Below are 26,389 nucleotides of genomic sequence, written 5' to 3' on the forward strand. Positions count from 1 at the left end.
ACTAGTTGCGAGCGTACGATGCACATTGCACAACAAATAATCGTTTAAATATTTATGCATTATTCGTGCGTATCACGTATAGTATATGCGTGCGTGTGTGTTCGTTTGTGGCGTATAGTATATATGTCACTGTAGTCTCGCTCGTGTGTAACTCGCTCAAGATAAACAGAGAAAGAAAATATACAATATAAATAAAATTTTTTAATACTGCAATGAACATAGTTTCGACTTTTTGAATTTTTTATCATTTCTTATATTTCTTTATATGTATATGCTTTGTTGATAATTTAAAAAAAAAATCGCTATTAATTTTGTCGGTAACTGGCATGGCAAATTGGCAATAATGTAGGTAGTGGTCAACAGTCGGTAATTAAGCTACCACGAATTTTCCGAAAGTCGATAAAATCACCGCATACTTTATCAATGTTGATTAAATTCATTATCGTATTATAAGTTTCAATTAATTATCTGATAAAATTTATAATTCGCAAAATTCCACGACGTATCAAAATTTTTTCTCGCATTACTTTTAAAATCTAATGTAAAACGTGCAATCACTGTATTTAATTAGGTTAGATTATGTTGAAAGTGTCAACACGCATAGAATAAACGCTAAAATGCCGTCGTGCACTAACGTCCTCTGAAGAAATGAATTTAAATTACGTAGCAAAATCTAGTTTTCTGCACAATTTATGACGTGTATGTATGCTGCGTGTCCGTATTAAATCCACTTTTCGAGAAACTAGATTTTGCTATGTAATTATATATGTATGTAATCACATACAGTTATTTAATTTAATTTAATACCGGAATATTTAATACCGAATATCTAACATATCTACACGATATATTTTCTTAAATTGTACGCTATACATACTTCGAGGCATTTTTTAATTAATCAATAAAATTCTTTTTATTTTAATTAATTGATCAATTAAAAGCTTCGAAGCATTTATAGCGTCAAGTGGACCGCAGCTCGATTCTCACTGCAGATATAATTTAATTTAATATAATTTCCGACGCTGCGAAACAGGGGAGAAAGGACATTTTCATTTATTTATACGCATTATTAAACGCATATATTTAGCGTTGCGTAGCGTTCCGCTAATATACCCGACTCGAGTAGTAAGCGCGCTCCAATCCAGGGCGTTTGGCGATGCGGCACTGCGCGCTCGTTGCCTGGCGGCTGGCACGACCTGGTATCCGAGCGGCGAGACGCGGCGCTCGGGATGCTTCGGCTCCGCTCCGCTGCTTCAACTCCGCTCGGCTGCTCGGCTCACTCCGGACCACAGGACTTTCGCGCGCGCGGTGCGTACGCGCTGCTTATACACCTGCCGAGCGCGGACCATGGAGAGAGACCGCCTCACCGCTCGCTCGCACCCCTGTACACTAGCGCCAGGACATCCATCCATTTTTGGGTACTACGTAGCTACATTCATTTTCTGACATCATGTCAGATAAAATTATAACGTCGAGTGTAAAAGGCCGGGATGGCCGCGGATGACCGTTTTCTCTCTTGACCGCGTTCACGCGGCCTTTTTTCCCTTTAATATATTGCGTTCGAAAATTCATAAGAAAACTTCCATAGTTCACGATTATTTTGATTATTCCTAGAGACCCTTTGAGGGTCTCTAATTATTCCGTGCTGACAGCGTCACTCTAGAAAGAAAAGGCGGGAAACTCAGCACAACAAACATGGTGGAAAGTAGGTAGAAAAGTAGGAGAAAAGGAATGGTGTAAACAAAAGAGAAGGGAATAACAGGTTGACGGTTCATTATAGTTACGTACGTATAATGCTTTGTGTTTTCGTATTATCATTTAGTTGTACACACGTAATTTTAATTTGTTGACAATCGTCCGTGTGGGATGTACGGAAATAAATTGTCATTCTCTTTTTCACTTGACAAGTGTGATAAAAGGTAGATGCAGTAGTAATAACGGCAGTAACTTCTTCACTATCCTAGAGTTTCGAGGGAGACGCCGGAATGGAGCCGCCGCAGGAATTTCCATTTCCCTTCCCGGCATACGAAATCCAGAAGCGATTTATGAGAGAGCTCTACGGTTGCTTGGAAGATGGCAAGCTGGGCCTATTCGAAAGCCCCACGGGGACCGGCAAGTCCTTGTCCCTCATTTGCGGTGCGCTTAGGTGGCTGGTCGATCACGAGACGCGGAGGAAGCGGGAGTTAGTTTCGGCGATCGCGGAGATAGACGGCAAATTAAAGAGCTGCGAGGAACCGTCAGATAATTGGTTTACCGTGCAGACGGAGCAGATGGAGCTCAACGCCGAGAAACAGCCGTTGCAGGCCAAGCTGAACGCACTCCTCGAGTACGAGGGCGAGAGGGAGAAGCTCAAGAGAATGGTTGAATCAAGGAGGGCCGCGCGAACGAAGACCACTGGGAAAATAAGGCAGCAATCCACCAAGGGAGCTCCCGAGTCAAATAAGAAAACTGAGGAAGGGTACTCCGATATCTGTGACATCGAGAAGGATCTCGTCTTGGAAGATGGACCGTCAAACTCGGAGAGCTCTGAGGAAGAGGACACGGACGAGCCGTTATTTAAGAACACCAAGATCTTCTTCTGCTCCAGAACGCATTCACAGCTGACGCAGTTTGTCCACGAATTGAAGAGGTCTCCTTATTCTCAAGACATCTCTGTAGTGCCCCTGTCGTCGAGGTATCTTTTATTTATTTTTAATATTTCAACATATATCGCCACAGCTTTTTATTAACATTATACCTATTATCTGATTCCAGGCAAAATTACTGCATCAACAAAAGTGTCAAGAGATTGAAGCACATCAATCTTATCAATGAAATCTGCCTTCAGCTGCAGAGGAAAAAGACTACCGTTAAGAAGGAGAAGGATCTGAAGAGATCGAAAACCGCGAGCGGCTGCCCGTTTATACCGGGCGATCAGAAACTGCTAACGGCGGAGGTTCTAACGGACATTCAGGACGTCGAGGAGATAACGCGGAGAGGGCAGGAAAGTAACACCTGTCCGTATTACGGCTCGAGAAAATCTCTGCAGAGTGGACAGTTAATATTGGTACCGTACAACTCCATCCTTCACAAGAACACAAGAGCCAGTTTAGGGATAGATCTGAAGGGGAATGTGTTGATAATCGACGAAGCCCACAATTTGCTGGACGCCATCGAGGGAATGCACAGTTCTGTGATCACCGGACGAAATTTGCTCCACTGCTACAGTCAGCTGTTGCAATATCAGAAAAGGTATTGCTGTGCGACTTTTCCGGCTGTTCATTAAATTGTTAGATAAACTTCTGACTGTGAGTAATGTGATTGCAGATTTGAATCTCTGTTCTCCGCCAAGAGCATGATGTACCTGGGCCAATTAAGTTTTTGCCTGAAGAAGCTTCTAACGCTCTTCGGAGCAACAACGAAATCTCATCCCAACGACGAGCTCGACAAGACAGTGGCACCCAGATTATACAAAATTGAAGAATTCGAAGTGTTTACAGAAATTGACACAGTAAACATATTCAAGCTATTGGAATTCGTCAAAGCTTCAAAACTCGTTCATAAATTACAAGGATTTGTCGAGCAGTACGGCAGTGATGTAAAGATCAACGAGCAGAAGATAAAGAAATCCGGCATGACGGAATTTTTAAATTCGATCAAGGGCAATGATGTACCCTCTCGAGAAACCGTCAGCGTTGCGGACGCGCCGAGTAACAACGACGAACCGACGAGCAATCCATTGATGGCGATCTTAAGCTTCCTGGAGTGCTTAAAGAGCAGCTGCGTGGATGGTAGAATATGCGTTTTACCTGGCACTACGGTCGGACAAGGGATTATAAAATTTCTCTTGTTAAACCCAGCCGCACATTTTCACGATATCGGTGAGCGCATTGAGTACTTATTTGAAATTTAATATACGCCTTTTTACTTTTATCACGTTTGTTTTATTAAATATTTTGAATTCTTTTACTGCAAATGTAGTGAGAGATGCCAGATCTGTGGTGTTAGCCGGTGGCACGATGGAACCGATGTCCGAGTTCATAGATCAGCTGTTCTTGATGGCGGGTGCTACATCAGATAGAATTATGACATTTTCGTGCGACCACGTGATTCCCAAGGAGAATATCATTTCCAACGTCGTGATGCGTGGCCCGACTGGAGTCGAATTCGAATTTAATTTTCATAATCGACAAGATACGAGATTGGTAATTATTATTTTTTTTATCTCTCTGATTACTGTATCGTTCAAAGAGATACGCGTAAGAAAATGGGACAGAGCCTGATGACAAGAGATTTGTTTTAGCTGGACGAATTAGGTAGAGCGCTGTTAAATTTATGTAACATTGTACCAGCTGGAATAGTAGTGTTCTTCCCATCTTACAACTATGAGGACACGGTGTTTAAGCATTTAGATAAATCTGGTATTGTATCGAAAATTTCTGCAAAGAAACGCATCTATCGTGAACCCAAATTAGCATCACAGGTATTTTTGTGTTACATGTTTACTAATATATATCTGATATTATTAATTATTTAATTTAAATTGTTAAACACATTGTCCGCAGGTTAATACAGTGTTAGATCAATATGCGCATTCCATTAAGAATCCACAATCCCCATGTAATGGAGCATTGCTATTCAGCGTAGTGGGTAAGTAAATTATATTAGTTGTAGAATCCTATCCGCATATGTTATTTATATTAATTTTTTTAGAACTAATCAAATTTTTTACGTGATATTTTTTAGGAGGTAAATTAAGCGAGGGATTAAATTTCTCTGACGATTTGGGCCGATGTGTTATAGTCGTTGGCTTGCCGTATCCTAACATTAAATCACCGGAGTTGCAAGAAAAGATGAAATACTTAAACGAGCATGTTGTACGTATATTCGATTACGGAATTCTTTATTACAGAGCTTAGAGGATATAATTTAATTTTATATAAGTTTTAATATTTTTCATTTTGTTAAATTTTATTTTCCGATTTTTGTGTCTCTAGAAACCCGACGCCGGAAGCTGCTTTTACGAAAATTCTTGCATGAAAGCAGTGAATCAATGTATTGGCCGATCCGTTCGTCACATCAATGATTACTCGACTGTTGTATTATTAGACAAACGTTATTGTCACAAAGTCAAAGTACTACCTCAATGGATTCAACGCTCCGTGACGATCAACGATTCATTTGGATCTGTGGTTGGTAACATCGCAAAGTTTTTCGCAGCGAAAAGAATCAAGAAAGTTTAAATCTGTGATAATAAAAGTGATGCGATCGGTAAATTAATTGAAATTATTACAACATTATTAGCATTAATGTAATAATATCTATAATAATTTTTCTATTATTAAACCGATATTATATATACAAATAATTTAATAATAATTGATAATTTAATAAAAGTATTTTTATACTTAAAAATATATTTAGCTGTTGGTTAATGCTTTTCGCGACCGAATATTTACTGCGCCAAGCTTGATGCTTTTCTAATTTAGAACATGTAATTGGCCAATTGGATTCCGAATTTATAACTTAAATCGTGACAATAGATTTCTCCGGGTCGTAGAATAGAACAGGGAAAGTGCGACTGGAAGAAAGTTTATTTGTGAATTAACGAACGCAATAAGAAATATAATTCTGTCTTAGCCCCTTTGCTACTCACATAATTAATGGCATTTGGATAGTTTTGCGGTTGAATGCTGAATGCACAGTGCTTCACGTAGCGAGCACCTTGCTTCCCCGAAATAAATTCCTCGCGTTCAGACTCCTCATCTTGTTCCACTTGATCGCCCTTTCCAGTCGCCTTTCGTTTCTCATATTCATCCTCACGATTCGGGCTGTTGTCACTGTCGACCTACGTTAACGATATTCCTTGTATTCTTTCAAGACAGACCGTTTATCGTGTATCTCGATTATCGTCGCATTCTACGGTACCTCGGGGGTGCTACACAGACGGCCGCCCGTGTGGAACTGTACGCCAGGCTGATTCGAATAAATCTCCAAGACGCTGCATATACATTTATTTGTAATTCCAGGACATTATTACAGTGCATCCGTGCTACGAAATGATACGGATTGTGTGCGAGCCTTACCGACCGCTTTTCGGATGGACCGCGCGAGCGACGTACGCGTTACCCCCGTGCCAGTTCGGCGTGACGCAGAAGTTGTGATCGTACCCTTCCCCCGGCGGGACCTGCAGCTCACGCAAATTCACAATGTCTTTTTTTTTGCACAAATTAGACCGTGTACACATTTACACCGTTAATTCGCATGAACTTGAATTCGATGCCTTCTCGATACAGCTCTCCAGAAGTCTCGGCACACGCAGATCCATGACGGTTCCTCCGACCCCTCGGATGCCGCCGGTCGGTATCGGATCCGTGTAATCCGCGAAGGTCCAGCGGTCGCAATTCAACGAGATCTTGTGCTTCATCAATTCCTTCTTGCCGGCGTCCTACATCGCGCTCGAATGAGTAAGCCTGTACGATTCTTATTGAAACTAGAACCATATGTCATTTTCCGATTGAAAAAATAAAAGGAAGGGAATTATTGTGTGTCATTAAATCATTGTTCTCCGCGCTTTCAGAATGGCTCCAGCTTCAACTGCGCCGACATTGCAAAGGATGTTAGTTATACGTGTCCAGCGAGGTTGAACAAGGAACCGTGCGAGATGTTCACTACGGTGGGGTTCGTCGTCGTCGCCCGGATACCTATTTCCAGCTTATTGTCAGGCGTCAATCTGAATCTCACGGTGCTCAGCACCGCACCGGGATATCCCTCCTCGCCGTCTTCGCTTAGGTAAGTCATGACGACTGAGCAGCTGTCGATATGCGACTCCCACAATCGCCGACCGAAGCCCTTTGTCTGACACGAAGAGCGATTAGATGTCTGGTACGAGACATCCTAATGTCGTTTAATTTTTGAACAGAATAATGAGACGACGGGGTGCAGACTTACACCTCCGTGCAGATGATGCTTGCCGAAATCGTTTCTCGTTAGCTGATAAGTCTGATCTTTAATGACCATACTGCCGTCTCTTATGCGATTCGCGCATCTGCCCAGTATGCATCCTATAAACGGATTAGTCTTGGGATTCGTATAATCTGAGGAAAAACGAATCGTTCCTGTTATATAAAAGTTCCTTATGGAAAGAGAGGTAGTTCGAGATCGACGGAATTGAATGAACGCATGTGACGGATGAATAATTACGTTAAAAGTTCGTACTCTTCAAATCGTCGAAACCGAGCACAACATCCGCGACGTGCCCAAACTTATCGGGACACTTTAGGGAGACGATCGTGGCACCCCAGGAAATGACGGTGATCTCTAAGCGATTCTTATTTATCATCGTGTACGACTTTACTGGCGTCAACCGGAGTACCTTGTCTTTGGCATCCTCATAATATAATTTGTCGTCATAGCGTATTTTATCCTCCGCAGATTCTGCAATTAAGAACGACTTTTACGTCACTATCACCGCGACAGAGAACTCGGGCTCTGATCATGAAGTAACAAAACACCGGCATAAATTTCTCCAAATATCCCCTCCGTGATTGCAATGCCCTTGCAGTTGCAATCGTAGGTGACCATATTTCGTGTCTTAGCGTTATTCAGTTACCGTCAAGCCATTTGTGTATGTACGACGCGAGAAATTTTGCTATTATAGCCCCGTATCAAACGATCGCGACATTCGTTAATTTTTGCGAATAATAATAATAATGATAATAGGTTACAAAATATTATTCCGACGTTTTAAACATTTTTCGTTGTTTCGACATCAGAAAATCGTATTTTTACTTTTCCGTAAAAATGTGATGATCGGCCTACGTGTGATAAAATTTTATTTTACACGCTGAGCTGTATTGTTAGATCACTTTAAACTGTTAAAGAGTTATTATATTTCGCAGGAATATATGGAAAACATGAAAAATGATCGCTCAAAGAGCTAAAACTTATTGATGCTGTTATTTGAAATTATTTATTAATAATAAAATAATGATGAGAGTAAAAGTAAAAATAAGAGTGAGTATAACGTATTATTTATAGTTCATAAAATGTTACTATAATAATAATACAATATACTAAAATAATAAAATAATAAACCTATTTTATTATTATCTTATTATTATCATTTTTTTAATGTATACTCCAGTTATTATTTATAATTTTTTTTTATAATTAATATTTATAATGTAATGTACAATACTTGGAAAAATACATGAACTTTTAGTGCAGATCAGACATATAGACACTTCTCCTTCTGAATCTCGATTTCCTCGTTAGGATTAGAGACAACACATTAAAAAATCGAAGACAGAATATGTTATTACGATATATTTTTCGCTTTTAAACAATCGAGTTCTCGGGGGGGGGGGATCCGTTGTGAAATTAATATTTCATTCGTCTGCTATAATATAATTAATCATTTGTCTCTCCCTGCTCGTAGATAAAAACGATTCTGCGGGATCTCGCTCGCGTCGTGCTTGGCAATCCACGCTTGTCGCCCAGGAGATCGGTGAAGGAAAAAAAAAAGTTCGATTCCCAGATCGAAGGTGAATATACTCTCGAGCACACGCGAAAAATCGTTGCGTAAAAGTTATTATATTACATTGAAGAAATTTTTCCGTCGAAAGCTTTTTGGATTTCTCGTTTCTTTTTTTTTTTTTTTTACTTTAAGGCGCGCACCGAAGCGATTCATTATTCTCACTTAAATACACGTGGAACACATTGCACTTAGCTTAACATACTTACAAACTACCGAGTTTACTTCATGCTTAAATAAATTGCCTGCGACCTGATGAGTTGCTGTTACACGTCCTATCGTTCTTTACACAGCTCATGTATTACAAAGGAAATACTGACAGAAAAAAGAAAAAGAACTTAATTCTTCGCGTATGCGTATGTATGTACGAAGCTGTGATAGCTCCGCGCGCCGACGTAAGTCGGTTTTTTTTAAATATTTATATGAAATACATTAAACTTTCTACACACACGCGCCAGAAGCGCGTACAGATGGGAGCTACCACAGCGAATGTGTGTGTGTGTGTGTACATCGATTAGACAATTCGTTTATAATTAATCGTCTTGGTCGTGGTCGTTTATTGTACAATTTGCTAATTCGCGCAAGCGGCATGCAATCTCGATACACAATCCGTCACGTCGTAAAGTATATATATTTACATCCTTTAAATGCTACATCATAAGAAACAGCAGTTCAGAGAGCAACGGGCTTCCCGAGTCATATGTTCCACGAGGCTTAATGAGTATTTTTTATTTCTTTCTTGTTTTCAGTGCCTTGACCGGTGATGTTCACTCGTTAGGTCTAACTAAACTAGTGAGGACTACATTGTAAATGTGAGTTTGCATATTGTATATTACGTAAAAACAGGTGTTTTAGAGAGAGTCTCACGTTACGATCCGCATTCGTACGCTATTTCCCCTCAAACGGTTTCATAAATTTATCTTGTATCAAGGTGCGTCGTGTATGCAACAAATGGCAGAGAAAAGGAGAATGAAAGAATGAGAATTAAGATATTAAATATTCAATATTGCATATTGAATATTTAATATTGAAAGACCATTAGCTGTTTAAAACGGAAGAAATTTCTTTGATATAATTTCAAGGTAAACTGGAGTTTATATGACGAGAAGGTATCTAAAAAAAAAAAAATTATATAAATTACTGTCGTATGGTATATGTTATTAATGTACGTCGTACGAACGATACATGATAAATTTATTAAGTTTTCTTTACAGTGAGATATATTTATAGATTGATATTATATAAAGAGACCTCAGTTGCGTTTGATATGATACAACGTAATTTATCTCGTAAATATATATGTGTATATATATATATTTATATATATAGAATTATTCTGAACACACGTTTCTTATACACGTTCTGCCCAACGAGTCAAACATATTCCGTAAATGCTCTCTAATAAAGTATAAAATCGGATTCTTAATCTCCTTAATCTCTAGGCTAAGGTGTTTGTTATATATATAAAAAATAAATATAGCTTAGACTAGCACTGTCGGCGACGGATACGCCATTACACAATAATAGCTGCCGCGAACATTTTATATTCTTGTATAATTAAAAATTATTATTATAAATATATATATATATATATTTATATATATTTATATATATTTATTTATGAACAATTATTCTCGAATATCAGCATTCACTAACACCTCATCAAACATTTTCTCTCTTTCACTCTTTCTCTCGGTTACCTTGGAAGCATTTTGAATTTCTATGTGTCACTTATTTAACGTATTTAAGTACGTGATATTAGCACCGCAGAAATACCTTCGCACAGCGTAGAAAGATACATCCATTAAATGTGTTGCAAGAAAGAGATAATTGTTATAAATTGTTGATAATAGAAAAACTGGATTGTGTTGTTTAATTCGATAAAGTTACTGCGAACATGAAAAGAGAAAAGTCAATTAATATTGAAAATTTTGTCATTGCATACAAACATCGATAGTTTCATATTTTTTAGTCCAAGAAAGACTTGGATACGTCTTTGTTGTACTCGTGAAATTATTTTCCAGACGAATTCACTGATTTTATTTACCGATTTTTCTTCATTCCCTTCGTTGCAGCCAAATGAAATTCGTCCGCCGAAGAAATTCTCTTTCCTCTAACACATTTTCGTGTACATCGCACAGCGTACATCTACAATACTGATGATCGTCATTCAGGAAAAAAACAGTGTAAACGAGAAGCGGCTTTCGATGACGAAGATAAAACAAAAAGGATCCGTGACTCCGTTATACGCTACGTGAGGTTGATACAGTACAAACAAGACGTTTTGATTGCTTCGTTCGAAATGCGGCGTAAAGACAGTGTAAGTAACTTTGATTGGTTCACAGATTCAAACTAAATTCGAGCGCAACCCCATCATCTCGTAATGCCAATAAATTAAGATTGCGTGCGTTGCGCTTCCTAATTCATTACTCAGCGATCCGCATATGTACATTCAGGGCACATAGAGCACGCAACACGGGGGTATATATATATACACACACACAAGCGTTTCTTAATATCTTCTGAATTGTATGTATATATCAATCGAAGGTAGATCGCGGAAATTTGCCCTCCCTTAGATTCGGTACCCCGTATTGCCCGAGTTGAAATTACTTATACGCGTATATTGGTGCAATGCGACGCACAAGGATATCCACGAAGCAGATCCGCGGCGACGCCGATGTCTTTCGGAGAAAGCGTCGTGGACATCGCTACAGCACGCGGCGTCAGCTATATAAGGAATGTACGAGTAGTCGCTATTTAAACAAGTAATAATGATTCAGCGCTTACTTTTTTTTTTCTCCTCTATATGTACAACGATTATTATAGAAGGATCGCCAGATGCAACGATCCTCGCGTTTTGCGCAGCTGCATGTTTGGATATTACATTCACTCGCACGCGACTCACGCTTTGGATACTTTCTAACAGACGCGCGTAGTTTGCTCATCAGAAGCGACGTACTGTTTTTTTTTTTTTTTTTCATAAGGTACAAAAGAAGCGTGACACAGCTGCGCAAGACGCGATCCTATACCTAATCACGTCCGTTGCTATACGACACACACCAATTTCACGTTTGAACGTCGTTAAAATGCCAACAGTACATGTTCCCCGCATTTTCGTGAGCGTATCTCGTATATCGACCGTATATACGCTTCGTCGATTTAGCGTAATCGAAGGTGGTGGAAGTACCTGTGGGTGGATGTATTAACCGTGTACATCTCCAATTGTGCATTGCAACAGAACGACGATGAACGTATTCATTGAGCAGAGGCACTATTTTAATAGCGGCACAGCAACGTTTTCCTTCCTTTCGGCGCGCGCGAATCTCGAAAGTAAATCGGGGAGAGGCGAGGAGCCCTTTAAAAAAAACGAGCTCTTTGTTGGAAAAAGCGAGTGTACAGCAATACATAGGGGATCTTTTCGTATAATTTTGTTAATTTTGCCGCACCACAAGAATGAAGGAAAATGAGATCGTATCGCTATCAAAATGACAATGGTACAACTTCAAAATACAATTACAATGACTAGTTACACTGATTGCGACAAGAAAGGGGAGAGATTATGTTGGAAATACTGTAGAGATTAATACGTAATCGCGGAAAAAGTTCGGCTAAGTACATAATACTACAACTAATACTTTGTAGCTGTCCGTATCTTGTAAAGTACATAAAATTAGATTACATATAAATAGTGATTGTTCTTCAACTCGCGCGCGAACCGAATTGATTATCCCGTATCTAAAACAACCCCCCGTACGTTTCCCTATACAATATACAATACAATACATCGAGCTGCCGCGTTGCGTATATTTATAATTAAACGCGCGAATCACGCTCGTACAAGTTGCACAAAACGCACAAAGAATTTATACAATTTCTCGACGAGACTGCTGCTGCTGCTGCTGCTGCTGCCAGTACTTTCTAGTAGGAAAAAATTTAACGTAAAACCGCCGTTATACGCTATTTAAACGCACGATACGTTACATGATACAAGTACAAGCGAAGAAAAATTCTATTCTCGTCCTAAACGATGGACCAGTTTAAACAACGCGGAATCGACATTCACTCCGTCTTGGCGGTCTATCACAAACTCGCGGAGAAAGTAACACTGGGACCTTTCGAATGTCGAAAAGCCTGAGCTTGCAAATTGAATTGAAAATCCGACGAAATGCCAATTCCGCATTGGCGTAGAACACAGTTCCTTACGTTCCTTACGTTCCAACAACAAATCTCTCTGGAATGTTTTTTATATTGCGCCGAACCGAATATCACCAAAGTTACGGAGGAACTTTGCGTAACGTAACTTTTCATACTAAATGCGAGAAACAACACTTTCGTTTCGCTGAAATACTGAATATCCAAGTCTGAATATCGAAAGCGGACACACCATTACACGTCGCTAATGCGGTAGCTGCCGAGGGAAAGAGAACGCTCCCCCCTTCGTTTCCTTCTTTAATCTTACTATGCGCAATGGAATTGCATATTAATGCGCGTATGTGTGTAAGGGTGTGTGTGTGTGTGCATCTCGATAAATTCTCTCTATCGTGAGCTCGACTACCGCTTCCCTCTTTCTTCGCGCTTATCGTTCAGATGCTGATTATATAAATGCGATAACGTTTTTTGGAATGTCTCTTAATCAGCCACAAAAAGAAAACGTCAAATTGCAATAGCCTCGAGTGATGATGTGCTTATTATTCAACGATACCGTTATATAGACTGAGGCAATCACCTTTAGCTATTTTTCTTAGAAGCCATTAAGAGAAAGATTTGTCTAACAAAAGTTGCTATGCAAAAGATCACCCTGTCACGATAATTTTTTAAGGCCCGATTTCACGATTCGCGATTAACTCGATTTAATCGAAGTTTATCTTTTTCTAATCTAAAAATAAGAATCAGAGAGAGATAAACAGCAAGCTAAACCGAGATTAATCTTACATTTATGGAACCGAGCCCAAGTCATTTTTGCCAGCAGAAATTTGTGCTCTCTAAATTAAGTTAATTTAATTAATTTTAAAAATATCTAATTAATTTTAAAATTTCTTATCAAAGAAAAATGTTAAGATGACAATAGTTATTACCTCATTCTATACATCAAATCATCATATTGATAGAATATTGGTATCCATAGATGATAGAATAATAATATCCATTACTACATTAAATTAACCGTTAATCTGTGAATTTGTCGAGAGAAAATGGATTCTATTTATTCGACGATTTTGTCGTCAACGGTCGAAGCTGTAAAACATATACACTTTGTGTACTACAGAAAAGTATCTTCTCTCGGAGCAATATGCAATTTGAATATATACCACGTCGCGTCGCAATACCTCGCTCGTGATATATATATACATACATTTCTACACGCGACACGCATACCAAATATCATTACGTTATCAAATTAAAGATTCGCCCACGAATCACGTATTACGCTACGTTACATGAATTTCGCTGGATTGTATATGTGTTGTAATGGAATGTTGATTCCCAGACTTGTTAGTGTTACTGCTACTATTGAGACTCGTCCGCGGGAGGCAGTGCTTCGATAACGTGCAATTCGTTTTTGTCTTTTGCAAAATTCTTCCGGTCGACGATCAATAAGGTTTCGTAATCGCGATTGTATAATCGGAGGCGTAAAGAGATCGGGCTCCTAGGACTACGCTAGAAATATCGATAAATAGATAAAATATCGACGAACCCACTCGGTCCGGCTGGTTCTAACATGAGGGGGAGCTGCCTTAAATAAGCCAGTGCTATGACAAGAACTCCCTCTCAAGCTCCGAGATGCTCGGCTTCCTGTTCCGATTGAGGCGCCGGTTGGCCTGCAGCGGTACTGTAACGTCCTGGTTCTGGCCGTGAACCGGGATGTCCAGCAGCGTTTCCCTGTGGGCGTCGCGTGCCGGCACGCCGTCACGGTCGAACGTGACCGGCGAGAAGCGCACCCGGCTGATGGAGATCTGGCTGTCCTTGGCGGAGACGTAGCTCGAGTCCTCGGACGTGAGCGAGTCCGGCGGCGTCGGGTTCGTCGGCGTGCCCGAGCCGGAGTTGTTTTTGCTCACGCTCTTGCTCGGCGAGTTGTACGGATTGTAACTGGATCGCTTCAGGCTCGAGCGCAGCCGCGTGACCACCTCCAGATTGCTCGGCCGCTCGCCGGAGTTCGAGTTGGAGTCGTGGGAGTTCTGGCGGGTCAGCAACGGCGAGCCGACGTACTCGTGGTTCAGTATGCTCGCGCCGTACGTCGTCGCCAAGTTGGAAATAACGTTCGAGGGTCGCTGGTAATACGGTATCTGCGAGTACACGCCGTAGTCGTCCTCGTCCTCCAGCCGGAACGTCGGATTGACGTTGCTCTGGCTCGACGTGCTTGCATTGGAGACGTTCGACGAGGTGCGATGATGCGTGTAGGGCAGGAGCCTCGACACCGGCCTGGCCGGGCTGTTCACGCTGCTCGGATTGTCGTACGCGTGCGGGAACTCGGGACACTCGAGCATCCGATCGCTGTAAACAACGAAAGGCCTCTTACTAAAGTCGCAATCCGCTGCCACTTTGTCCATGTGATTTCGGTTTCTCCAAGCCGATTCCGAAATCGTATAGAGAATTTGATTTTAAAATTTGTCCTGAAAATCATGTTAATCACGACAAATTTTACGTGATATTCTGTTTTTTTTTTACTGTGCACTACAACAAATTTATTGTAGTATATATTTAAAAAAAAATAATGAAAATCACATAAAATTCGTTAAAATACTATGTTGTTCCACGATTAACATGATTTTCAGGACAAATTTTAAAGTCAAATTCTCTCCGTGTACAATCTACTTGAGCAAAGTTTATTCGTACACCATTAAAGCCTCTAATCGCTTCATCGATTTCGCGATTATACTGATACACATTTCACTAATACTCACTGATATTCCGTAGGTATGAAATACGTCGGCGGTTCGGGTGGCCGAAAGTACTCCGGCGGTACGACGGTGTACATCGGCGGCCCGTAATCCGGGAACGGGGCGACGTTACCCATGTATATCGTCGGCACCCTCTCCATCCGATCGGCGCGAGCGGTGTCGTACGCATCCTCGTTGCTAGTGCTGCTGCTGCTCTTCCTCCTCGGACTGGGTGTCGGGGCGTTGGAGCCCGTCGTACTGCTCGTGTAGTGCTGCGGGGAGTCCGTGAAGCGCAACGGCTTGTCCGGCATCGCCGCGGATGGAAGGCCGGGCGCTATGCCACCCATGTTACTCAGGAACGGCCTGCAACGACAATTGCGTAGATCTGCGTTGAGTGGAGTAGCTATCGCTCTGTGTCTAAGCTGATCCGATTGCGTTTCACTTAAAAAATTAGTTAAAAAAAAAAAAAAAAAAAAAATTTCTCCTCTCTAGATTACCTGTAATGATGTGCCCGTCCGTGATAGGTGTTGTGCGGATAGCCGCTGCTCGTGCTGAACTCGTAATCGGCGCCGAGGTAGGAGTTGCGATTCGATCCCGTGTCCGCTTGAAACCACCATCTCGGCGGGTCCTCGTCGCACTCGCCCAGCCGTGGATACAGGCGCGGATGTATCGGGGATATGTTTGACATTCGCACGTCGTAGCCGGTGGCCACGCCGGCCAGCATCGCCGCGATGTTGTACAGCACCAGCTCGATTATGCTTAGCTTTGGTTTTTTCGTTTCGCCGTTGTAGAGGGTGGGCATAGGCACGGGCATCGGCATGATGTACGGCCCGGTCAGCCCGGGCACAGGGTATTCCGACGTTATCCAGTCGGTCGACGGATCGGGCGGTAAGGCTGTATAATCTATAAAAGATATTCAGGTTGTTTTTTTTTTTTTTTTTTACTACGACAGGCGTAGCACTCGCGCGGTCCGCTCGCGAGAGTAATAGGAACGTTAAGAGGAATTTAAAAGGATAACTGATGAAATGAACGGTTTCATTTGTAAGCACGATATACGCTTCTCTGTCTCTCCGTCTTGAAATTTGTAAATGCGATCGGGAAATTGCTTCTTACCTTCCGCGCGATTAATTAAATCTTTAATTAACGTAATACATTAATTTTAACGCTTGGACTCGACGTTAGTAGTGCGACAGCATGCTTAGTTGTTTTTTAATTGTTTATTATTAATTATTAATTATTAATTATTATTACTCATGCGTGTATAAAGCAATTAAAAATGTAATAAAGTATTATCTTCACATTCGCAGTCTCTACTTGTCCGCCGCTGTGAAGAAACCCTATTAAAAGGTATCCAAATTACAACATACAAGGCATACACTAAAAATCGGCTAATCCAGATACATAATAATTAAATGCATGTACATCTTTTTAAGCGTTGAATTTAATTTCAACTGATACGAAATATTCTTAAGTACCTTTATAAAACTGCTGACATTGGACTTAGCCAATTTTTACAAATAGAAGCAAAGTTCAACGCATAAGATAAATATTTCTACTGATCTACCAATTCTTGCCGCAATGCATAGACTTCGTGCGATACATACTACGTTCAAAGTTGTTTAAAGAGATAAATCCAAAAGGCATTGTGCTCGCGTCTAAAACATTGGAGCACCCCAAACGCTATTTGGGAATAATCTGTAATTAATCGAACGGTAAATTACTGCAGAGATACTCTGTGGCTCGTTTCTTCTCTTTTTTTTTTTTATTTACGTTTCATTTTCTCATTTCACCCTTTCAACTCACCGACTCGAAAACAAAAACGACTAAGAACAAAATCACATAAAGCCGGATTAATCTTAGCGGAAGCATTTTTTTTAACCAGACGGTTAACGTTTGCGGCTTCTACTTCTCGCAACTGTCAAAAAATGGAACGTAACAAAATTAAATGATGTTTACTTCTTAGCGAGCCTAGGATCTGAGGAAGAGAAAGGAACCAAAAACCCAATCGGAGTTAACAGTTAGGATCCTACTGGAAGCATGCAAGGATTGTATATATATATTTTTTTCTTTTTTTTTACGCTCGGCCGTCTCCCGTTTACGTCACATATAGATAACCGATAACGAATATACAAAGTACGTTATACTTCATTATGCATAAGTAATGTAATCGTCTACAAAATTCCTACAGATATGCACGAACACCAACAAAAAGGACAAGAGATACATTATACCGATAATCTGAAATACAACGGTGCAAGTGTTCATCACAGACCGAGCGTAAAAATTCAGCAAAACGAAAAAACAAAATTCAACGTGTCCAACTGAAAAGGTTTTATTGAAAAAAATTTTCTATTTCTAAATACAAGTGTGTGCGTGTGTGGCTCCGTGTGTCGAATGTGATGTGTGCAAAAAAATCTTTGCTCTCGGAAACGTTGGAAGTTTGGCGTAACAAATAATACAGAAACGAACAATTCGCTGGAAATTGTGTATTTAACAATTAATAAATTTGCAATCGATTTAAATGCACATAAGACAACGAAATAAGAGGGGCTAACAAATATTAACTTCTCTGTCTTTCTCTCGCTCTCTCTCTCTTTCTTTCTTTCTCTCTCTCACTCTCTCACTCTCTCTCTCCCTTTTCATATATCTATACAATATATATGTGATGTAATTTTGATTTTGTTTCGTTCGATAAAATTATGACTATGCAGACATACAACCTTGACAACGCTCCAATGTAAGAACAGTACCGTTAAAGTTGAACTTTGCGGTAATGGACGAAGCTTGTGACTCTCTTTCGCGTAGTAGTGGGCTGTTAGATCTGCTTGTTAGAAATGTTATGTCTTCCAGATAAATATCAGAAAAGAACCAACACCAGAAAGACTGTGTATACATATACATATATAATATATATATATTTTTTAATATTCTTATTAGATTTTTAGCTTACTCGGACTACGAGTATCACATCGGCTTAAATTAGGATAAATAATTCGTAAATTATATAGCGCGTGGGGGAGGATAAAAAAAAAACAAGTCCGTGCCCTCTGCATAAACGTTTTTAAAGGGTCCGGTGCGTTCATCGCTTAAATATTCGAATTCCATCTTTCGAGGCAACTTTGGGGCCCTCGGAGTGTGCACCAGCTATTCGCGTTTCTCGTCGTAGAGCAGGCGAGAGGCGGGGGGCGGAGGGGTAGAATTAAACTTAAATTTCTAAATCTGGTCCCTTACTGAATCTAATCCAAACCACCTCGCAAGTCTGAATAAGTTCACGCTGCACAGGAGACCAAGTATCATTCCGATAAAATGATCTGGGAATATACACTATAAGGGACGCGCGAGACACGACGGCGAGGGGGGGAGGGGAGAAGGGGGGCAATGAGAGTATCGCTCAATCAGACGTCCACGAGAAGTCCGTACGGTTCATTCAGAAAGAAAATCTAATTGCGTTCGTCCGCAAATAAAATTGATACGAGACAATGAAAAGAGGCACTATATATCGATCGGTGTACACATGCATTATCACTATGTGATCAACCACTAAGCAATAGCTAATAAAACTACGGTGGATAAGGCTTCATTGCAAAATTCAGTTACGAAAGTAAAAGACATTGTCTACTTGAGATCCTTGCCTTAGCTTTACAATACAAACCATCGCTCGGTAAATAAAATTAAAAAAAATAAAAATAAAATAAAATAAAATAAAAAGAGGAAAGGCTAAAGTTCGTAGTAAAAGTCTAGATAGAAGGAAATGTGTGGAAATGGTAGCACATCGGTGAAACATGACATAACAACCGTTTGCGTGAAGAGAAAACTTACGGGTGTGGTAGATGCTTTCCTCAGAGAGGCCTGCGATAGAGAAAATAGAAAAACACACGATCAGTAACCAAGTATCATTCAAATGTATCATGTAAGGAGAAAAGTGCGGCGGAAAGGAGAGGCATGCCATCCGAAATGCGTTTCGAGCTGCAGGCTCTACTTGCGTTCTCGTCAAATACAGAGCATTCGTAATTCGGCCGCGCTTCCTTGAGAATCACAATGAATCACGAATCACACTACGCGCGCGTGTCCCCCCCAGAAAGAATACGGGAATACGGATCGAAATTTTGGAATTGAGAGAAACAGCGCGGGCACGCACGGAACGCCCTGTAATGCCGAAAAGTCGCGGGAGTACATCCGTTTCGTCGAAGCCACGCCACGCGCGCGCGACTACTTGTCGCCCTTCCACGGGAATTGTTCGCCAGCGAAATTCTTAGACGCGACGTCGATATCTTCGGAGGTCGAGCGACAGAGATCGGCAAGATCCGGGGGAGACGCGGGCAGACTTCTCTTTGGGCTATAATTGGCACGCGGGCTGTGGCGATCGTTTCCCTCTTGGAGGCAGCCTGCAGGCGACGTTTGCGCGACGCCGCCGTCGCCGTCGCAGCTGCGCAAGTATTCGTTACTTCTGGACTTGTGGTGCAAAAAGGAATTCATCTCGATGCCGTGGTCAAAACGGTACGCGGCGGCGACCGGTTTCGAGCCGGGCAACGCGTCCGGCTCGAACGCGATCGGCGATCTTTTGTGCCTGGAGCCCGCCGCCGTCTCGAGGTACGGTCCCAACGAGCTCTTCGACCTCGAGCTGTCGTTCGAGTGCTCCGAGTCGAAATTGCACAATTCCGACTCGAAGCTCTCCAAGTCGATCCCCTCGCGGCTCTCGAAGTCGATCCCCTCGCGCGAGTTCGCCGCGAGATACCTGGGCACCGGGACACCGACGTTGCAGCCCGGCGGCGGCTGCTCGCCCGAATCGCGACGGCTCAGCTGCGGTATGGATATGACGTTCTCCAGGACGCTGTACTCCACTTTACCCGCGGCGGGCTTGTCGTCGAGAGCGTCCCGGCTGCCCCACGTCCTCATCTTGTTCAACACCCGCAGCGGGCTCTTGGATAGGCGCGACTTGTGCTGGGACTGCTGGGTTTTGCCGCCGATCGAATTCTCGGGGCTCGACTCCAGACCGTCGTAGTCGTTAATTTTGATGGTTACCGAGTTCTTTCTCTCGCCGCTGCGCGGCGAGTTCAGGGAGCTCTTACGCGAGCCGGACGGCGACCGGAAGAAGTCGGCGAGGGACGCCAGCCGCGACTCCGAGCTGTCCCTGCGCTTCGACTCCTTCGACTTACTCCTGTCGCGCTTCTTACTCTTGCACCGCTTCGCGGTGCCCACCAGAGTGGACGCCACGTTCTGCACGAAATTCGTGGAGTACGACGGCTCCCACTCGGGCGGCTTTTGGCACTTGGGCGACGTGGCTTTCGAGACTGTGCCCGGCGTGGGGATGGCCGCGCGTTGACCCACCGCCTTCGCGGTATAATCGTCGCTGATTATCGAGGGCTCCTCCGAGAAATGGGCCTTAAGATTGTTCGGGGGATTTTTGTTATGATGTTCTACGGACTCGTATATATCGTTGTCCATGACAAAGTCCTCGCCTATGTCGCAGGGCGCGCAGTACGCGCCCAGCACGTAGCTGTCGAGCGAGCTTTGCGGCATATCGTTATAGCTACTACATCCTGGCTGATTGTCTATCAGGTTATTGGCCGAGGAGTACAATTTTCTGGTGGTAGGGTTACCTATTTCCTGCAGAAGCGGGGAGCGGTGCGCGCTCGCCAACAGGGCTGTACGCAGAGGTGTCTTTTCGAGATCTGGCGCGGAACGGGACCAGCGTTTGCCGCCTGGGGAGGCGGGGTTCGGCGGCTGGGTGATAATAGCCCCGCGCTCACGTTGATGTAGCGTCGACGGTCCCCAAGTCTTACCCTTAACTCCGTCCGCCGGTACTAAACGGGGAAAGAAAAAGAAACAAAGTGCTACTCACTACGATAACTAACTACTTCTTCATCTCCTTCCGCTTATTCGGCGCGGAGGATAAAGCTTCATTACGGATATACTCTCTTCGTAAAGCGACTTGTCAAACGGTATAACTGTGCACGCTAATTTCAGCAATTGATAAGTATGTAACTATGATAATAATACATTAGCTCAAAATAATCGTGATTTTTGCAAAAATAAAAAAATAAAATGGAAGAGTATCCATAAAAAAAATAAATAAAAATAAAAATAAAACAATGATTGTGCACACCATGCCGAAAAAAAGTATATATCGACACGAATAAAAGTACAAAGTGTCTACCACGAACAAACAGTGTTACACTCAAATTGTCCGATTACAATCCAACGTTTGACTCGCTCGTAAAGTCACTCATATTGCACAATACATCGTCATAATCACGGTACTACTTGAAGCGGTATGTCAAAAGTAAGGGGGAGCTACTCACATGCGATCGCTCTGAGCCTCGGAATGCTGGGTGAGCCTGGTGGGCTATTCGGCCTCGACGGATTCCTCACTTTGCCTCGATCTAAGGCCGTATCCTGAACGGTGATCGTGTGACGAAAATCTAAACAGTACGTCCCTCGAAATTAATACACGGTACGCCATTTCCGATGTATGTTTCACGCGGAGAATATAATGTTGTTACGTGTTCGATAAAATATATTTGTAAGAAACCCGTCGATTGTAAGCGCATGACAAACGTGTAGGAAAGATAAATAGATGATCTCTTACCCGAAGGAGCACTAATGTTGCTCCCAGGTTCCTTCTTATTCAACTTTAATCGCGACTTCTTAAATTTCCCACGTCTCTTGTTCGGCGTAGGCGTGTTTTGCTGTTGAATGATCATCACGGTGAGCTCCCTCTCCAAGATAGCTATCTCGCGCGCGGCCAATTCCTGTTCCCGCTGCCTCAAATTTTCCTCGTGCTGTCTCTGTTGCACCTGTGCCTTCGTCAGTTCCTCCTCTCTACAGCGCAGCTCCTTGTGAGCAAGAGAAAGTATGTCAAAAAACTTAATCTTATTCAAAACAGCTAATTTAAGTCTTTCATCAAATTTAGGGTAATCTACTTTTAATTACTAGAAAGTCGAAAAAAAAAGAAAAATATAATTCTTTTGTTTAACAATGATATCTGAAACAGTTCTTTTGTTTTCTTACCTCTTCTAAAGAACGGCATGCCTTTGCAAAGCATTCAAAATAACGATTGGAAATGTTATTCATTATGCATATTTATATATACACGTATATATATATATATATAATTTATATATAAAATTCAAAGATTTACACAATTATGACCGTTTATATATGGAAATGGCACGTTAAACGATTTAATATACAAATGTATAAATAATTAGCGTGTAATACTAAACGGCACGTGTACCTTTTCCTTCATGCGCAATCCATGCAGAACTTGTTCGATCTCCTGCCGCCAATCCTCCTGCATCGTGTGAAAGGATTCGTGTGGCGTTGCCGCGAATGCACTGCGCACTTCGTCCAAAGCGAGTAAAATTTCCGTGAATCCCGGTCGAGTATGACTATCCGATGCCCAGCACGCTGTATAAATGATCACTTTCAGCATTGCATTCCTCGAAAACGCGCGTACGATATTTCAGAAAGAATAAAAGTATATAACTATGATAATACATTAGCTCAAAATAATTGTGATTTTTGCAAAAATAGAAGATAAAATGGAAGAGTATTCGTAAAAAATATATTTAAAAAAAACAATGTGCACACCATGCCGAAAAAAAGTACATATCGACACGAATAAAAATATGAAGTGTCTACCACGAACATCTTGATCTTATTTATGTTACGAATCTTTTTACCTATCATGAGAGCACTCCATGGTTGAGGACAGGTAGATGGGATAGGTAGAGTCAACTTATTGACGGCAACACCGTACGCTACGGCCAGAGCATCGATGCCCTTGTACGGCGTTTCCCCGGTCAGAAGTTCCCACAGTAGCACGCCATAGCTATCAATAAACATTTCAGAAACTTTAGCGGAAAGCAAGCGCAATTCAAAGAAAAAAAAACGATCAGAAGAAATAGATTTTCTTTAAATGATAACTGCAATCTTTTCAATAATAAGTCTGGCAATCGGAACTGACCTCCATACGTCACTGGCTTTGCTGAAAGTACTCTTTTTAATAACTTCCGGCGCCATCCAGGCGTACGTGCCCGCCGCAGACATACGAGTCGTTTTGTAGACCTCCCTCGCCAAACCGAAGTCCGTGATCTTCAGAGTTTTGTACTGGAAGTCGTCATTTTCAATTGGCTCGCTCAGTAACACTGTTCATGTAAAAACAAAATTATTTACAATAAAAATAATACAGATTTCGGTAATTTTATCTCAATACCAAATATAATTGTCATCAGTATATTAAAATATATCTTACCATTAGAACTTTTCAGATCCCTGTGAATAAGACTTATGGGTGCCTTGTTGTGAAGATAATCCATCCCTCTCGCAATCTGTATCGCCCAATCGACTAACACATCGGGTCTGATTTTCCTGCCGCTGAGAACTCTGTTAAGACTGCCGCCACGAGCATATTCCATCACAAGACACGTATTGGGCATCTTCAAACACACTCCCTCCAATTGCACAATATTTTCGTGTTTCAACAACCAGAACAGTTTTGCTTCCTGCCGTACGTTTTCTAATGTTGCACTAGGTTCCTCGCCCGCATCCTGGCGCGCAGCTTTCACAGCTACCTCCCGTTTTTTCCAAATGCCCCTGGAAACGGTAAATAAATTTATATGAGGAGAAATTTATATATGTATGTATCTTGAAATTATTTGTGACGCTTTAAAATCAATTATATTGAAATTCTTTCTAGGAAACATTTTTAAGACATAATGATGGCATTTTAGGAGCACAATTTTACTTCAGGTTTGCACATATACCTGTATACTTTTCCAAATCCTCCGACTCCTATAACTTCTTCCAGTTGCAACTCCTCAAAGTCGATCTCGATCGGCTGGACTTTATCGATCACCGACGAAACTCGGTCGATGCTCTCTGCTTCCGCGACGAAGTTTGCCGGGAAAATTCCCACTTTTCCACGAATTTTCCCAGTCCACCATCCCTCGTCGCCTGAGATTTTGGCGTCCTTCGACAAAACCTGTTGCAGGATATCATAATAATAGTAATATATCATAATTTATCACGGGGATATATTTATGCTACTACAATTTTATAATTTTATAATTTTCATACTTATATTAATTTAATTTAAATTTAAATTTAATTAAAATTATTACGTGCTTGAAAAATAAAAAAATACAAAAATAATCTACAAAATGCAAAATTACTGTGATATCTGAAAGTAAATCACCTCAACAGTTTCCCCTCTCTGCAGAGATAATTCATCTTCACCCTGAGCGACGTAATCGAAGAGGGCCGTGAAGATGGTGATGCTGTTGTCCTGCCGCGACTGAGAAGAGGAATGTGTGCCGTGGGATGGACTAGTCTGTTGAGAGATAGTTCTCGCAGTTCCGCCGCTATGAGTGTCAGAAACGCTGCTATCCGACATATTGTTGCTAGACGTACGTCCATATATGGACCCGTAACTGCAAGAGGAAATTGTCACGAGTGCATGAGGACGTTACCAAAGATATGGACGAGAGCATTGACTTTTACATAACGCATAAGACACAAGGCAAATAATTAATCAATCAGAGTTCTGTGTTTCATATTTTTATTGATTGATTCTTTTATACCTCATGTCTTTATGCGGTGTCTACAATGAGACTTAATATTTTAAAAAATTGACCAATCACAATCGATTATTTTTCCCACGTGAGATGAATAACCGATTACAATTATGATTGGTCAACTTTCTTAAATTTCAAGTCTGTATTATGCAATACAAAAGTATACAAGAGTCAGTGCTGGGGTCTCCGAAAGACCTATCCCTTCTTACCTAGTGGTATGACTGTTGGTTCTGCTGTTGTACTGATACCGTGGCGATGAATTGACCGTGTTGGGACTGTGAGGATGTGAGGAGCCATTCTCTGAGTAGAGTAGGAAACGCTCGCTCCGATGACGAGCATCCGGTTGTCCGTGGTCCATCAAGGTAGACAAGCCTCTCGCCGATAGCCCGGCTGGCGGCATATGGCTCAGCACTCTTCTTACTCCACTCTTCTGTAGCGTATATCACACCCGTGTCCCCTCTCCGCGTGCACGACGATATCTCGCTACTTTGTTCACGCAACGAGAGGTGGTAAAGGCGCCAGGATGATATTCACCTTGTTTCGCTTACTATTCTGTGTCTAATGTTTACCTTGCTGTCTCCCGACGGTGGGGATACATCGGGGATCATACGCTATGTATACTATCCGTCGTGTTATTCCGATGGACGCATCCTCGACGGCGGCACGCGTTCCCGCGCCACCGGAACACCGTCGGCCACGCCGGCGCTCGGGATCGGTCGCGGGTCTCGCTACGGCGACCGCGAAATCGAACAACGCGTCGACCACGTCGGTGCCACCGCGCCGCTTTCCATCGGAGATCGCGGGGAGGAACGTGCGAGCGTGTCTCGCGACGGCGGCCGCGGGGCCGAGGGCGATTAAAATCTGATCTCCCCGAGCGTCTCGCGTCTCTACCACCCCGTGTACAAAAACAATCTCATCACGGGGGGGACCGGCATTCCGAGGCGCGTGTCCGTGTGTGCAGCGCAACGGCGGCAGCGGCGGCGGCGGTGGCGGCGCACGGGGCCCCGCTCGCCCTACCTGGGGCACGCACGGCGGGCCCACGGGAGCGGTGAACTCGAGGCCGCGGCGACGAGGAATCCCGCGATCATGCACGGCGACGGAACTCGGGATTTCAGCGGGAACGCGCTGGATCCCGCGCTGGTCAGGGTGTGTATACCCACAAGCGCCCACTCTGTGTGTTGACGGGGGCCCCTGGTGTGTGTGTCTCTCTCTCTCTCTCTCTTCTCGCTCTGCCCGCGATTAACCGCGCCTACGACTAGCGGCCCCCGAGACCCGGGTGACGGCGGGGGTTCAAGCGGACGCCCTCGCCGGCCCCGAGGACACGACGCACCGCGTCAGACCGGAGTCCGCGCGACGATGCCGCATTTAACAATAGAAAAACGGAACAGCACTCACAGCAATAACCTCGTAGACGC

At 42.5% G+C, this 26,389-nt stretch overlaps 3 protein-coding genes and 1 long non-coding RNA gene across 5 annotated transcripts; 2 read left to right on the plus strand and 2 right to left on the minus strand.

Moving 5' to 3' along the window:
• The first annotated feature begins 1,458 nt into the window (after window positions 1-1,458).
• LOC105448790 (probable ATP-dependent RNA helicase DDX11) lies at window positions 1,459-5,326 on the plus strand. Its single transcript, XM_011687558.1, has 9 exons — window positions 1,459-1,784; window positions 1,965-2,674; window positions 2,755-3,231; window positions 3,307-3,860; window positions 3,961-4,184; window positions 4,283-4,462; window positions 4,545-4,629; window positions 4,726-4,856; window positions 4,977-5,326. Exons 2-9 carry the CDS (start codon window positions 1,986-1,988, stop codon window positions 5,220-5,222), a joined length of 2,586 nt encoding a protein of 861 aa, XP_011685860.1. The 5' UTR covers window positions 1,459-1,784; window positions 1,965-1,985; the 3' UTR covers window positions 5,223-5,326.
• Window positions 5,327-5,347: 21 nt separating this feature from the next.
• LOC105448788 (aldose 1-epimerase-like) lies at window positions 5,348-7,810 on the minus strand. 2 transcript variants are annotated; one of them, XM_011687557.1, is made up of 9 exons: window positions 7,592-7,810; window positions 7,198-7,416; window positions 6,931-7,076; window positions 6,610-6,837; window positions 6,263-6,427; window positions 6,066-6,166; window positions 5,908-5,980; window positions 5,636-5,827; window positions 5,348-5,560 (listed from the first exon to the last, which is right to left on the minus strand). In XM_011687557.1, exons 2-9 carry the CDS (start codon window positions 7,319-7,321, stop codon window positions 5,465-5,467), a joined length of 1,125 nt encoding a protein of 374 aa, XP_011685859.1. In that variant the 5' UTR covers window positions 7,322-7,416; window positions 7,592-7,810; the 3' UTR covers window positions 5,348-5,464. The 2 variants fall into 2 exon arrangements, with proteins under 2 accessions (XP_011685859.1, XP_011685858.1); XM_011687556.1 differs by having other exon boundaries at window positions 7,494-7,808.
• A 285-nt stretch (window positions 7,811-8,095) lies between these two features.
• LOC105448792 lies at window positions 8,096-12,196 on the plus strand. Its single transcript, XR_974278.1, has 2 exons — window positions 8,096-9,327; window positions 10,591-12,196. It is a non-coding gene; the product is annotated as an uncharacterized LOC105448792 (long non-coding RNA).
• LOC105448791 (mitogen-activated protein kinase kinase kinase 11-like) lies at window positions 11,306-25,541 on the minus strand. The gene is made up of 14 exons (XM_011687559.1): window positions 25,184-25,541; window positions 24,596-24,830; window positions 24,165-24,382; window positions 23,654-23,994; window positions 23,366-23,546; window positions 23,082-23,230; window positions 22,634-22,806; window positions 21,986-22,232; window positions 21,699-21,818; window positions 20,997-21,200; window positions 19,216-19,245; window positions 15,894-16,299; window positions 15,421-15,759; window positions 11,306-15,010 (listed from the first exon to the last, which is right to left on the minus strand). The coding sequence occupies exons 1-14, from the start codon at window positions 25,372-25,374 to the stop codon at window positions 14,269-14,271; spliced, it is 3,576 nt and encodes a 1,191-aa protein (XP_011685861.1). The 5' UTR covers window positions 25,375-25,541; the 3' UTR covers window positions 11,306-14,268.
• Window positions 25,542-26,389: the final 848 nt, after the last annotated feature.

Source organism: Wasmannia auropunctata, unplaced genomic scaffold (assembly GCF_000956235.1).
Source record: "Wasmannia auropunctata unplaced genomic scaffold, wasmannia.A_1.0 LD336078.1, whole genome shotgun sequence".
Classification (NCBI taxonomy): Eukaryota; Metazoa; Arthropoda; class Insecta; order Hymenoptera; family Formicidae; genus Wasmannia; species Wasmannia auropunctata.